Below are 24,551 nucleotides of genomic sequence, written 5' to 3'. Positions count from 1 at the left end.
TTATAATGTTTTTGATTCCCTTCCTTGCTATATCTGTACAGACCCTGAAACGTGCTACTACACCTCTAAAACGAACCGTACCGTTCACAAAACGAAACGTACCGTTCACAAAACGAACCGTACCGTGGAAAAAGCATGCAAGATAATTTATTCAAGATCCGCCTCCAGACGGACAAAAAAGCGTACCGTACCGTGTAATAAGCGTGAAACTTCCATATACGGCTTATTGACCTAATGTCTTTCGATGAATACGGACGGAGATTATCGCTGACCAGTTAAGTTCAATATTTTCCTAGATTTTTTGATAGGGGATTAGAAAACACATACTAAAATTTAAAACTGTAATTCTTTTCAAAACAGTTACAAAATATTTTAATTTAATTTCCTTTCTAAGACCGTAATCATCTCAAAACTTGCATCGCCGATTTCTTAAACATTGTAAATTATTAATGTTCACACAATGCGTGGTTATATTTTTTTGATTATTTTTATGAAATGTTTGAAACATTGGGTACATACTGGGCCTGTCATAGCTTTAAGTGATTCTCAGGAGAGAGAGATGAAAGAGAGATGAATGAGAGACAAAGAGAGATCGTTACCTGAGACTTGAAAAAATAGCGTATATTTAAAAATAAATACATTATGGCTAAACAACGGTTGAAATATTATAATATATAATTTTATATCCCTTTCAAATTTAAAAAAAAAATGCCGACTTAAGTTACGCGGACCTTTTGATTTTTAATTAATCTACAGATAAAATTTAAACCAATTTAAAAAGAGAAAAGGAAACATTTCAAATCATGTTTTTAAATAGATCTAATATGTGGATGTACTGTAGTAAAAGACAACCACATATTACCGGTGACTCGAGTGATTTGTACTTCAGCTATTTATGTAGCAATAAATAAACAAAAAATCACTCATATGATATATCATAGATAAATACATGTACATGTACAAAATCTTAGTAAATTAAATGCAAGCATCGAACGAAAAAAAAGTACACACATTTCATAAAATAACTTTCAACTTTATTTCCCTCATAACTGGTAATGTCGACGTGATTTCACATGAACAAAAATCACTCGTGCGATATATGTGTACAGAAGCTGATCAGAAACACAACAGCGTCTTTCATCTCGGGTTCTATACACAACAAGTGTTATCGTCTTATTTTGTTTTTTGGCAGTTATTGTACTAAACAACTAACTCTGTATATTTGGACGCTTAAATACATGTAGGTGTACACGAGATGCCGGTATTCACACCTTTCCACGGACACCTGTTTGGTAACTCATTACAACCTGTCGTGTGTATAGTCTGAATATATCTTACTTCTACTTTGTTTGTTTCGTGGCTTTTCTTAGTCTCTAAAAAAACAAAAGAACTGTCTGTAGGTATGTACACAAACAACTACACGGAAGACTATCGGCGCGTGGATCCATAGAACAATTCAGCGACTCTATACATGCTGGATTTTCACAAATATTAACATGCAATAAAATATCATTTACTGGGTACATTAATGTACCAAAAAAATGATTTATTTTATTGTAAATAGTTGAATGGGATTTTAACATTTTGCAAGTAGATGTAGACACAGCTCTTTTTAAATTTATTTTCAATCTAATATGTGTGATGTGAGATAACGTCAAAATTTTAACCGTCGAGATCAACCTGAATACATCGTCTACTGTTCAAACTTTTAGTGATTGTGTTGAAATCGTTGCGAAAACAATGAGTCTAAAATAAATAAATTAAATTCATACAAATAAAAATCTAATAATTCCAAATAGTTTGCACAGAATTACATACACTCTCAGAGAGATAGAGAGAGAGAGAGAAACTTGTGTGTTGATTATATTACTTAGATTAAAAATTTATCTCTGAACTATATTATTTCGCTTTAGGTTTCTATAGTTGGTCATTTGAGCGGGATTTTATTTCAGGACTCCACGTGCTTCGCCTGTCAATCAGTACAGATCACGCCATGTGCCGCGTGCTATCTGGCTCCTCCTATATGGCTAGAAGAAAATTATCGAATGAAAACTTTTTTGTTTTGTTTTCTTAAATCCCTATTAAAAAGAGTGTTCCTATTTGAAATTATTCAACAATAATTTCCTTCCGACTTCATGATTACATAACTCATGTACTGGCGATCAGAGTCTTTTTCCCTCGCTGTCATATTATTTTTGTTACTAGATAAATTCATAATATATGTATCACTTTAAACATTTATTTGTTGATTACCGGGTATTTTTCCGTGACCTGTTTTCTACAAGTCTGTGTGTAAAAACGTAAATAAAATATAAACAGCTTAGTCAGCATCTGTAAATCGCATGCATACAGTGAAGAGAGGACACTTGTTCAACAGAATGATACATATCGCCATTAAATGCTTTTGACTTGTACAGTTGCGTACATATCGTAAGAAATATGCTACATGTACATGTATAGTTTAACGGAAAAACAAAAACTCATAGTCATATTTTGACTATACACGCAATCTTAGTTTAGATAAGAGAAGCGATGACGGGATACATGTAGGTATGATCTGTGTATACGCACAAGTGCAGAAAATCGTAGAATCAATATTTAAATGAATAGAAATTATTTAAATGAATAGAAATTCGTGTCATTATTCAAAAAACTATATAACAGTTGATTTCAAGATCTCTTATCTGAAATTCATTGTTTATCTTATCATTAACTGCGTGTAATTTTACATCGTCTATTCACTAAGGGAATTTGATCGGCAATAGTACTATGTACAGTAGTACGCAATAAAGAATGATCATACGAATTATGAATAAAGAAAAAGAAAGATGCTTGTAAAAATAACAACTAGCCGAGAATCAAGACAACGATTAAGGAAAATTAAGAAATATCGGAATATAGTCGGGGCAATTTTTTTAGCAATTTTAAATGGATTAGAAATATTTAATGACTTCAATTCAAGTACATGTATAGAAATAAAAACTTGAGATGCTTTGTAAAATTATCGACAGCTCGCTGAATTAACAAAAATATATCGGATTAAAGTAAAACAGTTCTTTTAATCTATCTTAATGATTTATCTAAAATTAAATACTAATAATAACAGACTTATCAAAATACAAATTACCCCCGCTTCCCGGTTGTCACTAAGTACACGTTTCACGAAACGTATTAAAAACAGGGGAACGGATGGAAGTTTTGATTTTAAGTACATTGAAATACATTTGTAAAATATCTTATAAATTAACCAAAAATTTCATTATCATATGTCATAATTACCACCTTGCTGAAGTAGATCGGGTAAAAAATAAACGAAATTATATAGAGAAAAATCAAAGCGTTCAGGGCTAGCCTACCTCATTAATAAAGCGCGCAAACCGTTCACAAAGCGTGCAGCTATTTTTAGCAAAGCGTACCGCGCAAGAAGCGAACCGTTCCGTTCACAAAGCGTACCGTACCGTTCACAAAGCGTACCGTACCGTTCACAAAGCGAACCGTACAGTTTTAAATACTTTTACAAATGATAATGAACAAAGTATTGACTTCCGTTCTGGTGGTATCAAACGAAAAACCCACATAGCCTTGTTACTTTACTTAATGTCCGGTACTGTAACAACTGAATCATTTTATTCACAACAAAGTTATTTATTCACTATATGCGAATTTACGGCCTTGTTTTTTTGTTTTTTTTTTCGAAAACGTTCAATTGTTTGAATACCAAAAAGATAATTTAATATATAGTTGGTCATCCCTCCAAGAATTTGTTAACTTAAATTTGTTTACTTGCCATGAGACCTTATGTAGACTATGACAAAAATATAGAACACAGACCCACTCTATAAAAGAAGAGACATTTAAGAAACATCCATCGATCTTTGCGTAGTATTAATAAGTATTTGGATTTTTTCCATGATCGATACATGAGTGTTTATCTAAAAGACTACATTTTTTAAAATATTCTGTCAGTTTAAGTATAATGAAATATATAGATTAACTTTTGTTTTTTAATTTTAGATGAAGCTCTTCCTCTTTCTTCTCATTTCGTTGGTCCTTATCAACATTTCATATACGGAACCACGTTCGGTACGAACGAAAAACTTGCATCGGGCGAAACTAATCTTTTCGCCACATGTTGACTTGCTTGGCTGTTTTAGTTAGTGTGAAATCAGTGCTGTGTTTTTCAAGATATTGAAATTAAGAATATGTATAATTAACCTAAAGTAACAATATTATTGTTCCGTATATATTGCAGGCTTTTGTACAGAAACGTGGAGTGTTCAAACGCAGACTAGCTACCGGTTTTCGGTATGGATGGAGTTATAAATCGTAAGTAATTAACTTTATCATTAAAAAAACAGGTAATTAATTATTAATATTATCTCACTCAAAAAAAAAAAAAAAAAAAAACGTGCATTAATTGATTCATTTCATATAAAGGTACTGGTATTGAACTATTTTAAATATATAAAAAAAAATTATAATTTGAAGTATGTGACCATTTATATAGCAATTCTGGCAAACGTGGGGTGGACGGACAAGCATCATTTAAGAGAGAAGAAGGAGGAAACAGAAGACGGTTGTAGCAGTGGTGTAAAGTATATATTTATTTTCATTATTTCTTTAATGGCATCCTATCCATATTAGGACCGAGTTTTTTTAGCTCACCTGAACCGAAGGTTCAAGTGAGCTTTTCTGATCACCCGCTGTCCGTCGTCCGTCCGTCCGTCTGTCCGTCCGTCTGTAAACTTTTCACATTTTCAACTTCTTCTCAAAAACCACTGGGCCAAATTTAACCAAATTTGGTACAAAGCATATTATGGAAAGGGGGTTATAAATTGTAAAAATAAAGGGCACAGCCCTTTTCAAAAGGGAGATAATTGCGAAACAGTAAGTTTAGGGTGCATGTCTTTAAAAATCTTCTTCTCAAGAACCACAGCACCAGAAATGCCAATATTTACACAAAAGCTTGTATATATAGTGAAGATTCTAAATTGTAAAAATCGTGACCCTCGGACCAAAACTGGGGCCCCAGGCGGGGTTCAAAGTTTAACATAGAAATACATAGGAAAATGTTTAAAAAATCTTCTTCTCAAGAACCACTGCACCAGAAATGCCAATATTTACACAAAAGCTTTCATATATAGTGAAGATTCTAAATTGTAAAAATGGTGACCCTCGGACCAAAACTGGGGCCCCAGGCGGGGTTCAAAGTTTAACATAGAACAACATATGGAAAATTTTTTAAAAATCTTCTTCTCAAGAACCACTGCACCAGAAATGCCAATATTTACACAAAAGCTTGTATACATAGTGCAGATTCTAAATTGTAAAAATCGTGACCCTCGGACCAAAACTGGGGCCCCAGGCGGGGTTCAAAGTTTAACATAGAAATACATAGGAAAATGTTTAAAAATCTTCTTCTCAAGAACCACTGCACCAGAAATGCCAATATTTACACAAAAGCTTGTATATATAGTGAAGATTTTAAACTGTAAAAATCGTGCCCCTCGGACCAAAACTGGGGCCCCAGGCGGGGTTCAAAGTTTAACATAAAATGTTGTTCTCAAGAACCACTGCACCAGAAATGCCAATATTTACACAAAAGCTTGTATGTATAATGAAGATTCTAAATTGTAGAAATCGTGACCCTCGGACCAAGACTGGGGCCCCATGCGGGGTTCAAAGTTTAACATAGAACTACATATGAAAAATGCTAAAAAATTTTCTTCTCAAGAACCACTTCACCAAAAATGCCAATACATACACAAAAGGTTGTATACATAGTGAAGATTATAAAAATCGTGACCCCCGAACAAAAAGTGGGGCCCCAGTAGGGGTTTAGATTTTAACATATGTAGGAAAATGTTTTAAAATCTTCTTCTCAAGAACTATAGTGCAACTGTTTGGGATATTACTATGCATACATGTACATCCTAAAATAATGTAGATTCAAAAAATTGTAACTCCCGGACAATTGATGGGCACCAAGAGGGGTTCAAAATTTAAACATTTTAAAAAACATAAAGGAAAAGTTTAAAAATTTTCTTCTCAAGAACTACAATGTTTTAGTTTGTGGAATTTCTATGCATGCATCCATTGCTTATGTAGATTCCTAATTGGTAAAATTGTGACCCCCGGACCAATACTGGGGCCCCAAGATGGGGTCAAAATTTATTAAAGAAATATAAAGGTAACATGTTAAAAAATCTTCTTCTCGAGAACTACAATGCTTCAATTTGTGAGATTACTATCATGCATACAACCATGTATAATGAAGGTTCGACAGTTTTAAAATAGTGACCCCTGGACTAATACTAGAGACCCAAGATGGGTTTAAAGTTAAATGTAGAAGTACCGGTATATATGGAAAATGTTTAAAAATCTTCTTTTCGAGAACTACAATGCATCAATTTGTCAGATAACTACGTCAGCACCCTCAAATAGTGTAGATTCGAAATTATAAAAGCCGTGATCTCAATCTAATACTGGGGCCCCAAGAGGTGTTCAAAGTTTAGCATAGAAATATAGAGGGAAAATGTTGAAAAATCTTTTTCTAAGGAACTATAATGCTTCAGCTTGTGAGATAACTAGGCAAGCATCCTTAAATAATGTAGATTCCAAATAATTAAAACTTTAGCACTGGACTAATAATGTGGCCCCAAGAGGGGTTCAAAGTTTAACATAGAAGGATATATTGAAAATGTTTTTAAAAAGTTTTTCTCGAGAACTATAATGCTACAGTTTGTGAGATTACCATGCAAGGATCCTCAAATTGTGTAAACTCTAATGTAGTGGAACCAAGAGTTATCTTTCTTGTGTTCTGTACAGTCTGAGAGTTATTCCTCTTGAAGTGGAACTCTGCTATGTTCAGTTTTTCAGGTTGTGTACGTGCGGTCCCACCGCAGTGCTTCACATTTTCATTCCTATGTTACTATTTATGTTGTGTCAAGCCAACCATAAACCTTGGACCATAACTGGGTCCCCAGAAAGGGGTTCAATGTTTAAAATAGAAAAAGCGTATGCTACGAAATGTAATGTTACAAGGAACTGCTGTTCAGGTGAGCGATGTGGCCCATGGGCCTCTTGTTTAAACCTTTAATATCCATCATATGAAATACATTTTTGAGTAAACGAAGAATTTACTGAAATAAATTAGTTATTAACTAAGCAGTAATAAGTATGTAATTAGTAAAATTTCGTTGCGGTCTATGGGAGAAGCTAAATTTTTAAGATAAACACTAAGAATATGAATAAATGCTTTGATGGAAGTATGTATTTAATCATTAGGAAAACAAAAATCATTGAAAATATTTATTTAGAATTAATTTAAACAGATTAAAAGCAACATGGACAACTCTTCAAGAACAGGAAAAGGTCATTTATTAGAACGCATTCCGCTCTTACATACAGATACTTAAACATGAAAATTATGTCAGATTATACTGCGTATTAGGCCCATACATGCAAGCTATACATCCAGATTCAGTAAATTTTGGGCTATTATGAATTGGATCCTTTAAATCTAGATAACTTTTCAATTGTTAGCTCACCTGAACCGGAGGTTTAAGTACTATTCTGACCACTTGTTTTCCGTCCGTCCGACTGTCTCTTACCTTTTTGTTTTTAAATTGAATGACTTCGGGCCAAATTTACTGAAAGTAATTACAAAACATTTTTATTGCAGGGAATTCAAAATTTATCAAATTGTTAAGGGATTAACCTATTTCAACAAAGACATGTATAGCTCTTTGGCGTCTTTTTCGTTATTTTGAGTTAAATATTTTATTACTGTTCAGTGCTGCATCGATACCAAAATAGACGAATAAAAACACAAATATATTTCATTACTCAATCAAAAAAATGTACGCATTGAATGAGAGAAAAATTTGTATTATTTTCATCTAAATGATTTTAAAAGAATGATATCAACTAACTCATTCAAGTAAGTCATGACAGAACCAACTTGCTAGAACATTGTTTAATACATTCTATGTGTTTGCCTTTTTAAATTTAATTAGTAGCTCATATCTGTTTTTGAAAATCTCTTCCATCTTTTTATCGAAATATAAGCAAAACAGTTGTTTAATTTTGGAGATTTTTCTTGTCAACCATTACCTAATACAAGTTATGAACAAGACACTATAAATTACTTACAAAAAACTGTATTACTAGTATGTGTTAATGTGTCATTTAAATTGTTTTTCACGTTGTATTTCAGAAAGCAGTGACATTATCGAAACCATTATTTAGACACTGATCAATTTTGGAGTCAATGTTTTTCCTGTAAAGGCTCTACTGCAAATAAACAAATAAGTGATTTCATTCTGATTATTCATGTCTTTTTTTTTTTTTAAACTTTGAAATAAACGATGCATTATATTTTGCAAACTCGACATGTGTAGTCGGAGAAGGTGTATAATTAAATACAAATAAGAGAGTTATCTAAGATAGAAACCATTTTCTGATATAAATCGTGAATATAATGAGGAATCATGCGGTTGATTTTTATTTAATTTCATTTAAAATTATACCCCGATTTTTAAAACAAGTAAAAACGTAGTTGCATGTTATAAATCAATTAATTTTACATAGAAGTAAATCACGGGGTGAGTTTTCAGTGCAGATTAACATCATACAAAATTAACCTTCCAGAATATTGTCTTGTGCATTATTTAAGGGGCATGGTCACGATTTTGAAAATAAAAATCATTTTCCTGATTTTAATGTTTACAATGCTTCAGTAAGGCATTTTTAATTAGGCAACAAAAATTTAAGTGTAATTCGTTGAGTAAGGGCTTACAATTTTTTGCAATGTAAACAAAGCGTTTGTTTACATTTTGAACGTTGAACTGAAAACTTCAGTTTTAGACCGAAAATTAATGTGGTAAACGTTAAGATCTGTTTATTCATACTTGAATTGAATATGAAGATAGAAAAATCAGCTTAAAAAAGAACGTTTACTGGTATATTGAACTAATGTAAACAAAAGCAGGGCACGAGCCTTGTTTACATGAAAAACAATTATGAGTCCGGTATCTCCCTTATAACTTCACAACTGACTCTCTAATTTCATTTGGTCATTGGAGATGCATTCCTATAGCATTGTACAGAATAAAAAACAGATAAATAGAATATGACCAAAATTGTGACTATGCCCCTTTAAGAGGCATGTCTATATGGATCAATAATGATTTGCAAAAATCGATAGTGTACCAGTTCTACACGCTGTATAAAAAATGCCTGAAACAGTTTTGTACTTTAATTAAAGCTTGACTAGTGGACCTTTAATTATAGAATAATTGAGTTAGGCTGATAGTGTCAATAATGTATTCCGCAGATATGATCATATTTTATATATTCCTATAGTAAATGTACCCGTACTTTGAGATGACCCCTAAATAAAACCAGACGGTCGATTTTCTTGAAACTTTGCACAAACTAGAGTTGGTGTAAATTACATATGGATGAAAAATAAAGAATTTTGGTACACTTAATGTTTCTACCGAAAAAACAAAGCTCGGCCTTCTAAAACTCATTTGATGTCTAGTAAAACTGACAGGCTGTACAATTTAATTCGTTTGAGTTTGAAGTTAAATTTTTGTTGGATGGACGAATTCAACCCTTGTTCAGTCAACATCCGGTTAAACGTGCACCGTATATAAAAAAAAACTGAATTTTATCTATTCTACAACGAATATATCTCGTTGGCTCAAGGGTCATTGGTGTTCGAAGAAGCCGGAGTACCCAGAAAGAACCAACGTGTCCAAGCGGGCGGCCACCACATCCTATCAAATACAACCAATGTCGATCACCGGGATCAAACTCGGGTCGCAATGGTCAAAGCGAGTGCATTGTCCACTACGCCTCTTATATACCACAAATTATTCTATTGATCTATTTTTTATGTCTGCTTATTTTGTTTTATTTGAAAAGCTCCTTTTGGGTAAGCATTAGAGCTGATGAAGATTTTAGTAGATTAACGTTAGCTTTAACTTCAGTTTATTCAGTGTATACAACATATCATAAAATGTTAAAATTATACAAATCGATGAAAATCAAAACTTAAATACAATCTTTTATGTTTTAGAAAAAATTAAATTCCATTCATTTACCATTCGCTGGATCACAATACTGTAGAAGCACATATTTTCGTTGGGTCAAAATTTAGTTGTTTTTAATCAAATAAAATTCCGTTGGCATTTAATTTCGTTATATCGTAATCACTTTGCTTTGGTTTTAAAATTCGTCATGGAGTTCAAAGATGGCGCTAGTGCTGGTAACAGGTGCGTGAAGAGCTCAGGAAAAATAGTCAGGATATCGCGATACCGGCACATTAGTGATCCTTTTCGGATTTACAATTCTCACATCAGTGACTTTCAAGGTATATTTTGAGAGTTTCATCTTATATTTCCTTACATTTTGTGTTTTATGAACAAAAACTGTTTATTCTCTGACTACCGGTGAGTAGTGCTCTGGACAATCGATTCATAACATATATACGTGGCTTACTGTGTTTACATTTATCTTGAACTTATCCTAAGCAGTGTTTTTGTATATGAATACACTGGATAGTTTTGTTAAAAAAATGCCACCAAAAAATCCACTAAAAAAACAGACGAAATCGGTCCTGAAAATACCCCGGAGCAGACCTGTGATAACGGCACTATGTCCGAGGTAAACAAAACTCTAATTCTCATACAACAGGACATCAAAGAGGTCAAAATGGAACTTCAAAAAACAATTAAAGACGATAAGCTGGAATCTTTGGTCTCTTCGATTGTTAAACGGATCGTCGAACAAAACAACCAAAAAATAGAAACTAAAATTAAAGACGAAATAAACAAAAAGTGTGAAGAACTAGAAAAATGTTACAACACAAACATTCTAAAAATGGAAAACAACATTGAAAACCTTGAAAAAGATGTCGAAACTCTCAGAGAAAAGCTAGCCAGTACTAACAAAGAACTGCGCGAATCAAAGCAAGTATTACATAAAACAGAAATTGTATCAAGAGAAGCTATGAAACTCAGCAATCAAAACGAGTAATACTCAAGAAAATATAATTTCAAAATTGTGGGAGTTACCGAAAATGATGAAGAAAATACTTGGAAAATGGTAAAAAAATTCCTCAAAGAAAAGGCAAATGTTGAATTAGACGATCAAGAAATAATTGCCGCACACAGAATACCAGGTAGAAAAGATCAACCCAGACCCATTATTGTTAAAGTCCTGAACACAAACATCAAGGCAAGGGTTATGAAAAAGAGGTCAGATGTAAAAAAGCTTGGACACGGAATGAAGTTAGTTGATGACGTGACCAGACCAAACACAGAACTCATCACGGCTTTATTAAAGCATCCAGAAATTACATCCGCTTGGTATTTCAATGGATCTGTTTTTGGGAAGCTGAGTAACGAAAGACGCGTAAAATTTGACATATTCGATGACATTGATGCGAAAGTGCAGAGCAACCTGAAGGGACGCTGATGAATACGATGCGTAAAAACTTTTTTTCCGGAACTTTTCTTGTTGTCCGATCACAATTGTATTTTATGTTCCTCTACATTGACTTCCGGTGTCGTGCAACCCTGTGCTGTTTTTCAGTCAACTCTTTTTCAACGGGACGTGAGTACATGTACCTACCAGGAACGTTTTTGTGTTATTAAAACTAGTGCTGTTTAAACCATTCTTGTATTTTACACCGTTGTATTTTTAGCCGGGCTTTGCTAAAAGCCCTGGCTGTAGGCGTCCCAATCGCCGTTCTTACTATAAATAGCAAAGTAAACAAAAAACCTAATAGCCTTCAAGAAGAAAACCTCCGATATACAAAATAGTTATCCTTATATTCTCCAAGCTATGTAATAAAAGTGCTATTTTGTTTTATTTTTGAGAAATCAAGCAAAAATCGTTTTATTTATAATTGCCAAATCTTTATCAACGCTATACACACGAGATTGAATATTTGGACACATAAACATTCTGCGCAGGGATATCGCGAACTACTTTCCGAAGCGTGGGAAGAAGAAAAACAAAACAAACAGCGGCATATTCGATTGAGAAAGAAATACTAAACATGGTAAGTATCATGTAATTAGCTATTTATGTAAATACTTGATATATTGTTTCTCCAAAGCTGATAGGAAATTTGACAGAGTGCAGATCAATGTATGTTATTTTACCGATTGCATGAATATATAGGCTATAGGTCAATTTAGAACCCGTCAATCCCTCATTCGTAAATTATAGTGTTTATTAGCTGAACATGATTATAACCATAATTTTCACAATTTTAATGTAACGAAGTTATGTTGTTCATATAGTGTTATTAATTTTATTCTTATTCTTTCGTTCATAACACATTGATAGTCTTTCTGTGAACGAAACGACTGTGCGCTTCGACTAGTGGGCACGTACCGCCATAATGAGTTCCCGTTTATCTGTCAGTCGTGAACTGTAGTATTGATATTTGACTACCATCAGTTTCATCCAGTAAAAATTTTATGTATTAAATTTGTTTTCTGTAAGCGAAAATATTTAGAACCATTGACGCTATAAGTGAGCGCCTACCGCCATGCTGAAATGCTTGTAAATCAAAAATTGGCCATGACAATGATTGAAATTAATTATCTTAATTTGTTTCGTATTTAAAAAAAAAAATCAGAGTGAAGAAAATATCAGCATTGTGTATAGTTTATTTTGAAATGACACGGATCATAGAATGCTATAAAATTTCACAGCTATAAGAAATGGCATGTCTTCATGTGAATGTGTTCTGAGAAGTGGGGTTGGTTTGAACATTTCATAAATGAACAAGGTAACTGAATAGAGTTGGAGGTGAACAAACTTATATTGTGAGAAATATTGGAGTTTGAATTGAAATTACAACTTGAAATTGAATGTTCTTGGGAGTCAAACAATTTGAACGAGGTACAATTTCTTGGAGAATGAATATTCTTGGAGTTGAACAATTTGAAAGATGTAATATTTCTTGAAGAATGAATTTTCTTGGAGTTGAACAATTTGAAAGATGTAAAAAATCTTGGAGAATGAATATTCTTGGAGTTGAACAATTTGAAAGATGTTAGATTTCTCAGAGTGTGAATATTCTTGGAGTTGAACAATTTAAAAGATGCAAGATTTCTCAGATTGTCAGTATTCTTGGAGTTGAACATTCAAGCTTGAATATACTTGTATGTATGAGAAAACTATGTTCAAAATATTCAAAGTGTTTGAGGCTAAAGCATATCAGAAGTTCTTGTAAATTACATAAAAAACAATTTATATACTGTCCAATGTATTAGTAGAGTTAATTATTTTTTTTAAAAAATGCCATCGTAAAGAAAAATATTTTTTAATAACATCCAATGTCTGAAGATTTTCTGTAATATTGTAAGACTGGAAAAAGTGAAATGAATTTATTTAAAATTTAAAGAGAATTGTTTGAAATGTTAGTTTGAGATTGATTGAAATACAATGGAGTTTAAAATCCTGTGCAAAGGTGATTTACATCAAGGTTCCAATATTTTCCCATTGCTATCAAGAGGTAAACAATGCGTTTCCATTTGCTTGATATTTTTATTAAAAACTTGTACATTAGATGTTTATGATTGGACTAAACAGGATTTATATGATGTGTTGAAGCAAGGGGATGGACTGTATAGGAAAATACAGAAGGAAACTTTAAGTCCAAATGAATATTTGCATCCAAGTGAACTACCAGAGAAGGTCGTGTTTGAAGATCATAATTTTAATTATGAATTTCGAGTGAAAGTGTTGCAAACTTTTAGTGGTGTAATTTGCGGACAATTTGTGGGGAATATGTCAGTTTTTTCTCTTGAAAATGCCATACTCTCTTCGTATAGTGGCAGTGGCTTTGCATATTACATTTTGCTTGTTCAAGGAAGTGCAATAGGCATATTTTATAATGGGCAAAAGTTTTTTGTGTTTGATTCTCATGCCAGAGATGAAAATGGCAGAAGTTGTTCAGATGGATCATGCATTTTAGGCGAAAGTTCCTGTCTTGCAGATTTATGTTTTCACTTACGAGATGTAGTAAAGTCTTCATGTTCTTTGCCATTTGAGGAGCTGCAGTTTGATTTGCATGTTTTTAAGTTATCACATACTTTCAAAAGAAAAAGATCTTCAGCTAATACAAACATGGATGATCACACAAAGACAAAGCAATTTAAGACAGGAATTCTGGAAAATCTTAGCACTGTCATAAATCAAAGAATGCATCTTAATGATCAAGTGTGCAATCCAAATGCTATTAGAAATAGCTTTCATGATAGTATTAAAGATGGTCCTTTATACATTTGTTCATCATGCACACAGACTTACTTCAAACACTCTGTTCAGAGAGTAGATAGGACAAAATTCAAACATAAAGATCTAATGCTAGCTTGCCTTACAGGTTACAAAAGTGTTGGTAATAAAGAATGGGTTTGTAAGACTTGTGTTGGTGCTCTTGCATCTGGGAAAATTCCAGCATGTTCAGTTGCAAATGGTTTAAAATTTCCTGAAATTCCTGATGAACTTAAGCTAACTCAATTGGAAGAGCGATTAGTTGCTCCTAGATTGGCATTTATGCAAATCAGAGAAATGCCACGTGGAGGACAGTTGAGTTTAAAAGGAAATGTTGTTAATGTTCCAGCAGATGTAAACACCACTGTTAAAATATTACCAAGGATGCAGTGTGATGAAGATACCATTCTTCTGAAATTTAAACGGAAAATGTCTTATAAACATCATATGTCATTTGAAAAGATCAGACCTAACAAGGTTTTTGAAGCAGCAAAGTGGTTGGTTAACAACAGCTTGTTGTTCAGAAATGAAGGAATACAAGTTGATGAGAATTGGATGAACAACTACCAACAATTAACTGAGGATGATAATTTGTTAAGAGTAGATGCTGGAATACAGAAAGAGGATAGTCCTGGTGAAGATGAAACAGATCAGTGGACAGAGGATGAACATTTTGAAAACAGACCAACTGGAAATTTTGACACTTTGCTTCATCCAGCAGATTTTAGAGAATTTAACCAAATTCTTTCTTTAGCACCTGGAGAAGGCAAAACTCCCTTGGGACTATTTCAGGACATTTTTTCAGAATTCTTGGCTTTCCCAACAATTTACTGTGGCACATCTAGACAAGATAACACTTGTAGGACTGTACCATTGCACTACAGCACAATTTGTAAATGGGAGTTAAGAAATGTTGACAGAAGAGTTGCTATGAATCTCCCAAATATATTCTACAAGTTAAAGAAATTACAAATCAAGCAGATAAAGGACAAAGTTTCTTTGGCAATGAGAAAATGCAAAACAAATGGGAAAAGAATTACAGTTGAACAGGTCTTGTCCCCAGGTTTCATTGATGATGTTGCTATGCATGATGAAGGATTTAGAGTGTTACGAAAACTTCGAGGTTCCCCACCATACTGGGAGAGTGCAAAAAAAGATGTTTTTGCAATGATCAAACAACTTGGTGTACCAACTTGGTTCTGTTCTTTCTCAGCTGCGGAGACTAGATGGGTACCTTTACTTCAGTGTTTGGCTAAACTAGTTAAACAAAAAGAATTGACAGAACAAGAGACCATTGAAATGACATGGCAAGAGAAGTGTGAATTAATAAAGTCTGATCCTGTAACCTGTGCCAGATACTTTGACAATAGAATCCAGTGTTTCTTAAATTCTGTCTTGAAAAGCCACTCTCAACCAATTGGAGAAATTGCTGACTATTTTGGTAGAATAGAGTTTCAGCAAAGAGGATCACCTCACATCCACCTTCTCATATGGATAAAAGATGCTCCTGTATATGGTCAGTCTCATTTATCAGATGTTATCAGTTTCATTGATAACTATGTCACCTGCAAAAAAGACATAACAATTCCAAGTCTTGTTAATTATCAGACACACAGACATGCAAGAACTTGTAGGAAAAAAGGTAAAGCAATTTGCAGGTTCAATTTCCCTATCCCTCCTATGCCATCAACTGTTATTTTAGAGCCATTGAATGATGATGACAAGAAGCTTGCAGAGAAAAATTTTATGAAGGTAGCTACTTTAATGAACGAAATGAATAATGTTGATGTTATGAGTTTCTCCGACTTCTTGAAAGAATTAGAAATGGATCTTCATACTTATTTATTGGCTGTGAGGTCATCATTATGTAGTCCCAAAATTTTTCTCAAACGCTTACCTTGTGAAACAAGAGTCAACAATTATAACACTATTGCATTAAAATGTTGGGAAGCAAACATGGATATTCAATTTATTCTTGATCCATATGCATGCGTATCTTACATAGTGTCATACATCTCAAAAGGACAAAGGGGATTGTCAAATTTATTACATCAAGCATGTAAAGAGGCTAGATCAAGTGAGAGTGATATCAGGCAACAGGTTAGAAAAATAGGAAATCAGTTTCTTTCTCATGTAGAAATTGGAGCTCAAGAAGCTGTATATCTAGTCCTGCAAATGCCTTTAAGGAAATGCACAAGGTCTGTTGTATTCATAGACACAAATTCAGCAGAACAGAGAGTTGCTTTATTAAAATCTTTCACAGACTTGCAACATTTACCAAAGAATTCAACCAACATTGAGGCAGATAGTGTTTTGAAGAAATACAAGCGAAGACCTAAAAAATTGAATGACTGTATATATGCTGATTTTGTGTCCTGGTTTGACACAATTTATTCTGCTAGACAAAATAAATATGCATCTGCAGAGAGTGAATTGCCTGAAGATGATGTTGAAAATAATGATGACACTATTAGTGAAAGTGAAAGTGAAGAAGAAAATAAAACAGAAATTATAGAATTTAAAGATGGGACATTATTAAGAAAAAGAAGTAAGCAAAAGGTTCTGCGTTACAACAAGGTATCAGAAAATGAAAACAATGAAGAACATTATAGACAGCTGTTAATGTTGTTTACATCATGGAGAAATGAGGAGTGTGACTTAATGAATAAATGCAATTCTTTTTATGAAAGTTATCATAAAATGGAAGGTGTTATATTGCTAAATCAACAGAAATATGAAAAAATTGACCAACAATTGCTAGAAACAGCAATTACCGAATATTCTGAGGATTTTGAAAATTCTATAAGAGATCCTGTTTTGCCTCAAATTGATCACCAAGAACTCATTGATAATATTGAAGGCCACCATCCATCAAGGATGTATGGTTGTTTTGATCCATCTGTAAATGAGGTTTCCAATTCCTGTGAGCAACCGTGTTCATATGATCTTGGTCAAGACATTGGTATCACAAGAAAGCAATTAGATGATTCCTGTTTACCCTTGAATGAAATGAGTGATGATGCATTTAGAACACTTGCTCAAAATCTAAATCTTCAACAAAAAGAATTTTTCTACCATGTATATCATTGGTTGAAGACAGAGACTGATCCTTTGTACATTTTCCTCTCTGGAGGCGCAGGAGTAGGAAAAAGTGTAGTACTGCGAGCTTTGTATCAGGCTTTACTAAAATATTACAATCATCGCCCAGGAGAAAACCCTGACCATCTTAAAATTTTACTTTGTGCTCCAACAGGAAAAGCTGCTCATAACATTGGAGGAAACACAATACACAACACATTTAGCATTCCAGTTGGTAGGGGATTTAAATTTAAACCTTTAGATATGCAGCAATTGGACACAATGAGATGTAAGTACCATTATGTCAAGGTGATTTTCATTGATGAGATTTCTATGGTTGGTAGTGGTATGTTCAATTTTATTAATTTAAGACTACAAGAAATTAGAGGATGTACAAAACCATTTGGAGGGATTAGTGTAGTAGCTGTTGGAGATCTTTTCCAACTGAAACCAGTGATGGATTTTTGGATATTTAAACAAAGGTGTGATGGACTTCCAGTTCTTGGAACAAATTTATGGAAAGACCTGTTTTCTTTCTATGAACTTGAAAAAATAATGAGACAGAGGGATGATTTAGAATTTGCACAGCTCTTGAACAGACTTAGGGAAGGAAATCATTTGATTCCAGAAGACATAGATAAACTCAAAACAAGAATTACTGTAAAAGAGAATCTCTCTGCATCTGCTCAGAAATTGCCTCATTTATATACTACCCGTGCTGCATCAACAGAACATAACATGGAAGTACTTGCAAGTGTTTCAGAAGCACAGAAAACATCAGTTGATGCCATAGACAGTATTTCTGGTGAAATTTCTACAGACCTTAGAAGAAAAATTCTAGATAAAGTGCCTGATGATCCATCAAAAACAATGGGACTAAAAAAAAATTTGCAAGTGGGTGTTGGTATACAATATGAATTATGTGTAAATATAAATGTTGAAGATGGAATGACAAACGGTTCTCCTTGTATTGTTCAATTATTAGATTTCAGAGTTGAAAACTCCACAAGATGCAGTATCATTTGGGTTAAGTTTGAAAACAAATCAACTGGAAAGCTTTGGCGTGAAAAATATGCTCATTTATTTATTGAATGCATTCCTTCAGATTGGACACCTATTTTAGAAACAACAAGAAGTTTTACCTTACAGCACTATAAAACTTACTATGTTACTCGACGCCAATTTCCACTTCAAGTTGCTGCAGGGAAGACAATTCACAAATCACAAGGCTCAACTTTAAAGGGAGTTGTGATAAACTTTGAAGGCAGAAAAACAGAACATATTCATTATGTTGGTTTGAGTAGAGTGCAAAACCTGAATTCTGCATATATTCTCAACTTGAATGAAAAAAAAATCTGTGTTTCAAGCGAAGTACAAGAGGAAATGGTTCGTCTTAGACAAAACTGTGGAACAAAATTAAGCATCCCTAATGTAGAACAACTCGGAATATCAAGAAGTATTACCATCTGTTTTCAAAACTGCAGATCTCTACAGAAGCATATTGAAGACATACGAAAAGACAGATATATCACCAAGGCTGATATATTGGGATTGTGTGAAACACGAGTTTTACAAAACAAACATTTATACAATTTAGATATGTACAATTCCTTCTTTGTTTCTGAAAAATGTCCCCATGGAATGGCAGTCTACAGCAAATGCAATGTTGCAAGTCTCTCAGGTCATTGTATAGCTGGGGTTGAGTTGATTTTAATGCAAGTACAGCATATCAATATCATTTTTATTTACTTTCCCCCCAAATCTGCTACTCTCAAAGTTTGCAAAGAGCTTTTCCAAGAAATAGTAAAAAAAGTGTGTTTGAAAGACTGCACAGTTATTATGGGAGATTTCAATCAAAATGTTTTGGAAGGTAGTCAAATTGCACAATATATTTGTGAGTCCTTTGGCTTCATTCAGCTTTTGAATTCTGTTACAACAGACTATGACTCTTGTCTTGACCATATTTACATCAATTTTTCAAAGTCAGATCTTCTTGCATATGGTACATTAGAGTCTTACTTCTCTGATCACAAGCCAGTTTATGCCATAATTAATGAAAATGCAATTACATTATAAGCATAAGTTATACACTAGCAAACAAAAATATTACATCTGATGTGGTACTTACCATGTGTTGTTAATCTACCGGTATTTTAAAATAGTGAATTATAGATAGTATGTTTTATACCTTACCTTTCACATTATCAATAATATTTTTTTTATTGCAATAAGACTGAAATTATGAAACAGTATTACTAATTTATCATCTTCATTCAGTGTTAAATATTAGATATGATATTATAATATGGTAAAAAATCAACTTTCAATACTGCATGTAATATATTCAAATCATTTTTAAAAAGAAATATGTCAATACTTGTGTTTACTTAATCTTCATATATATATTCAAAGCTAACTCATTGATATTTGTGCATATAACTTAAACTTGCATAGTGCATTTTTTTTTACATCAACAGAGTTCTGACACAGACCTTGCTACAATAATGAAAGCAGTTGTGGGACACTCTCCCTATCCAAAGAAATTGACTGTGAAAGTCCTTTGTAGTGACCCAGCAACAACTTATATCAATGACAAGAAGGAAAAGAGAGAGCTGATGAACACTGTTATTGCAGACAGTTCCAAAGTGGTCAAATGTGTGGTTTATGATGCTAAAAAATTTCACAGGTTTAAAGCTGGCACCACCATTATTCTGAGAAACATCATTCGCAAGCCAGATGGGATAGCTGTAACAAGTGCGACAGTTATATTTCCTGCACCAAAAACCCTCAACCTCCCACCATATATGGAGAAGGAAGGGATGGCTATTTTGCATCCCCCCCCTGCTGATGTGAAAACTGTGGAAGAAGCTTTGGCATCTCCCACCAAAACCAAAGTGTCCGTCCGTGGGAAAATCATTCAGGTTTGTATCGAAACAGTAGTAAGAAAGACACCTGTGTTTTTTCAATAACTTTACCTTCTCGAATTATTTCCTAGTAATGGTTCAGAGTTTTATGCATAAATATTCAATGTTGCATCCATTTCTTAATAATAACCTGTATTCACACTATCATCTAACATTGCCCATGATGTACATATATAATGTGACAAATTGCTGTCATTTTAAAAAGGACTACTGTACAATACTTAAACCATATGCATGTGTAATAGCCTTAATTTTCTAACCTAACTCCGAATTTAAAGGCTTCATACTTCTGACAAACCTATGAATTATACTAATTAGGATTTCATGTACAGTATTAGCATTTTACTTTATGTGCACACATTCCACACTTCTTTGTTAATTATGCAATGACAGCTTACATGTAAATATCATATTTTGATGCATTTTCTTGAGATGTAAACTCTTATAAAAGGATATAATTATTCAATTATGTATAAAATACATTCACATAATTATTATTAAATATGCTTAAAAGCATTAAAAATTTTAAGCTTGCAATAAATTCAATTGTTCAATATCTGTTTGTAATGTATTATAGGAGGAAGCTACACGTTTGGTAACAGTCAAAAATGAAGAAAATGTAAAGGTGAAAAACATCTTCTTGGAGGATTCCACCAAAAAATGCAAGATAGCATTGTGGAGAAATCTAGCTGATCAGACCATCAGACCAGGTGACTACGTGGAGGTCTCTGACTGCATTACAAACACCTTCAGAAATGAGGTATCCTTATCTACCACGTCCAGGACAACAATCACTGTAAGTTTGCCTCTCTTTCTATACATTTGTTACTTTTCATTATATAAATGTTGCCTGATGTCCTACAAATCTTTAAATCTGTAGTAAATAATAAAGTTCAATAAAAATTATTTCATTTTTCAAACAGAAAACAGAGTGCCCAGAAGAAAATGTTAAATGGGAGATAGAATCTGTGTGCATTGAGGACAAGAACACTGCCACCCTGTTGCTGAAAGATGACAGAGTTGTGACAGCACCGGTGAAGTCCCTCCTGGATGCCTTTCCTGAGTGTGAAGAAAAGGACCTTGAAAAGTATCTACTTTCCCTTTGTAGCCCAACTTTAGTAGTACAGTGTACATTTAAGGGCAGTGATTTGATTGCCATGAAATTTTAGGTTCTTGAATATACATGGGATTTTATTTTTTTGTGTGTTCAGAATGTGTCATACATTCCCATACTATTTGCAACAATTCATGTTACTGCTTGTATCATCACAACATCCCATCTTGTTTTGTTTATACAAGAGGTCTGTTTTGTATTTTGCTTTGTGTTCACTTGTTTTTCAGACACATTTTCTTTTGCATGTCTTGATGAAATGTTTTGGCACTATTTTCAAGCCTTAACTTGTTTCTCATTTTTTCAGATTATTGTCAACACCCTTTCAATGATTAACATTGTATTTTTATTCTAATGATGCTATTTTTTTTTTTACATGTTCTCTATTCAAATCATTTTTGCATAATATTAATGTGCCAAACATTGAATATTATTTTGATCTGTGTTGAAGTTTTCATTTCATTTAATTGAAATACTTAAAATTCTTGTAACAATTGCTAAAACATTAACTTTTCAATGCCCAACCTAAACTGATTGTGTAAGATTTGTACATGTGGTGTGCATTTGGAAAAAAACCAACATTTAAGTCCTTGTATTTTGAACTAAGCATTGTTTTTTCATTACAATACAATGCATGTGCCTTTTCATGATAATTATGTATTTGTTAGAATTTAGACATTCTTTGTACATTCAACAAGGATAACTTAGTAACCCTTTCTTAGATTCGAGATATTGAAACTGCCATTAATGTTTCCTTGTATTGAAATGCTTTTCATCTTGCTTTTATTGGATTTTTGTTTAATGACTGTGGAATTTTGGTAAAAATTTTCAATAATTTTTTTAATTTTTTTAGATGGTAAATTTGTACAATGTGTTTTGTATGGTGCTACCAATATTGCTAATGATGAGACCACAGTCATTATCTGTATATATTTGTTCTTGTATATGTGTTTTATTTTTTTTTTATGTCATTTTTTTGGGAGGAGGGGGTCATTGAGTAGATACATAGCTCAGATGTTGAAGAAAGACAAACATTAGTTTTGGTTTTCTAATGTCATTTTAGTGAACATTTTTAAAATTTAGTTACTTGGCTCTTTGAGTATACAATGTCTTTTGTATGGTGCCAGATGAATTTTGCTCAGTATTGATAATGAGGAGACCAAACTCATTATGTGTATATGCTCAGGATTGATTATGATAACACACTCAATATGTGTATATGTGTATATGCTCAGGATTGATAATGATAAGATCACTCTCATTATGTGTATATGCTCAGGATTTATAATGATAAAACTCTCATTATGTGTACATGCTCAGGATTAATGATAATGAGATCACTCTCATTATGTGCATATGCTCAGGATTGATAATGATGAGATCTTAGTCATTATGTGTATATATATTGTTGTCTTTGTTCGTTTTTTTTTTTTTTTGGTAGATATGTAGGTAACAAGTTGATGATAAAAACATTGTCTACTTCTGTACATTTTTATATTTGTCCTTTTCTTTTAATTCATGAATTTAGTTTTCCAAGTCCCATACATGTAAAAAAGACTCGGTTAACTGCATGTTCAAGAGATTTTTTTATTTGTTCTCTCAATACAAAGTTATACAGGTTACATACATGAACCAATAACAAATATAATGTAATTGCCTGAACTAACTACTTGTTTGTAAAATGGCAACTATGTCCTCTTATTACATGAACAAACTAATCTCTACTAAATCTACAAATAAAACATATTGTAAAACAGAAATTCATTTTTATTTTGAATCTTAACCATGCCTTTGAAAACAGTGTAATTTTGCCCTCTTCATCCACAAGAAACTACTTGCTTGAATTTAACAGAAAAAATGTAAAAAAAAAAGAATTTCTTCACATTTACTCCAATATATGTGATTCTGCCATTTTTTTGACTTGCATTTTTTCTGTTTGATTACTATGAAGATAATTTTGTAAATAAACTGTTTAAAAAATCCTTTGTTGTAGTTTTTCTCCTTGTTGCAAGGTTAAAAGTAATAATATGGAAAACTTACCTCTCTTGGCAATTATTAAATGCAGTATGTCAAGTTGAATAATTAGTACAAGATCTACAGCTGTAGCTAAGTGTGTTCTCTACTTGAACAAAAAGTCTCTTAATATTTATTTCCCTTGTGTTGCACCAAGCACACATTATTGTTAAAAGTCTCTTTTACAACCGTTTTGATACCCTCTACAAATTAAACATTTCATTGAAGTGTAATTTGTAACCTTAAAGCCCGGCTTTCAGTACTTTCAGTACTTTGATTTCTTTAGGCCTTTTTGTATGAATGTGTAGTATGAATGTCTGTTTAGTCTCCATATCAGATCATGGTTGATACAATCAAAATTGCAACAGTAAACTGTCAAGGACTCGGTACTCCATCCAAAAGACAAGATGTGTTGAATTTTTACAAATCTAAAGAGTATTCAATCATATGCTTTCAGGACACCCATTTTACGTCCGATCTTGAGACTATTGTTGAAACTCAATGGGGTTATAGGTGCATTTTTAATTCTCTCTGTTCAAATTCACGAGGGGTTGCTGTTTTTTTTAACAATAATTTTGAATTAAAGTTACATAAAGAAAAGAAAGACAGTAATGGCAATTTATTGGCTTTGGATTTAAGTATTGATGACAATAGAGTTACAATGATTAATATTTATGGTCCCAACACTGACTGTCCAGATTTTTTTGAAGAAGTACGTGAATGTTTTTTAGAGTTTGACAATGACTATTATATTCTTTGTGGTGATTTTAATATAGCCCTCAATCAAACTCTTGACACTCAGAATTATTCACATGTTAATAATCCAAAAGCTAAAGAAAAATTGCTAGAAATTATGAGCGACTTATGTCTGATTGACTACTATCGTATTCTTAACCCTGATAAAAAAGCTTACACATGAAGAAAGAGAAATCCATTAAAACAAGGGAGACTTGACTATATATTGATTTCAGAAAATCTTTCAAATATTGTTGAGAATGTCTCGATCAAATCTGGGTATAGGTCAGACCACTCTGCTGTTGTATTTGAATTTAAATTTAATACTTTTTTAAGAGGTAGAGGGCTATGGAAATTTAATAATAATTTACTTCGGGATAGAACTT

General features: G+C 32.8%; 1 protein-coding gene and 1 long non-coding RNA gene across 2 annotated transcripts; both read left to right on the top strand.

The window, feature by feature from the left end:
* The first annotated feature begins 215 nt into the window (after positions 1–215).
* LOC128171750 (uncharacterized) lies at positions 216–8,323 on the top strand. Its single transcript, XR_008242141.1, has 5 exons — positions 216–274; positions 4,015–4,083; positions 4,253–4,326; positions 4,508–4,595; positions 8,219–8,323. It is a non-coding gene; the product is annotated as an uncharacterized LOC128171750 (long non-coding RNA).
* Positions 8,324–11,714: 3,391 nt separating this feature from the next.
* Positions 11,715–22,943, top strand: LOC128170584 (uncharacterized). The gene is made up of 4 exons (XM_052836359.1): positions 11,715–12,076; positions 19,860–20,303; positions 20,884–21,102; positions 21,230–22,943. The coding sequence occupies exons 1-4, from the start codon at positions 12,074–12,076 to the stop codon at positions 21,473–21,475; spliced, it is 912 nt and encodes a 303-aa protein (XP_052692319.1). The 5' UTR covers positions 11,715–12,073; the 3' UTR covers positions 21,476–22,943.
* The last annotated feature ends 1,608 nt before the right edge of the window (positions 22,944–24,551 follow it).

Source organism: Crassostrea angulata, chromosome 2 (genome assembly GCF_025612915.1).
Source record: "Crassostrea angulata isolate pt1a10 chromosome 2, ASM2561291v2, whole genome shotgun sequence".
NCBI classification, from domain to species: domain Eukaryota; kingdom Metazoa; phylum Mollusca; class Bivalvia; order Ostreida; family Ostreidae; genus Magallana; species Magallana angulata.
The sequence above is the reverse complement of the archived record's forward strand: the minus strand, read 5'-3'. Positions and strand labels throughout refer to the sequence as shown.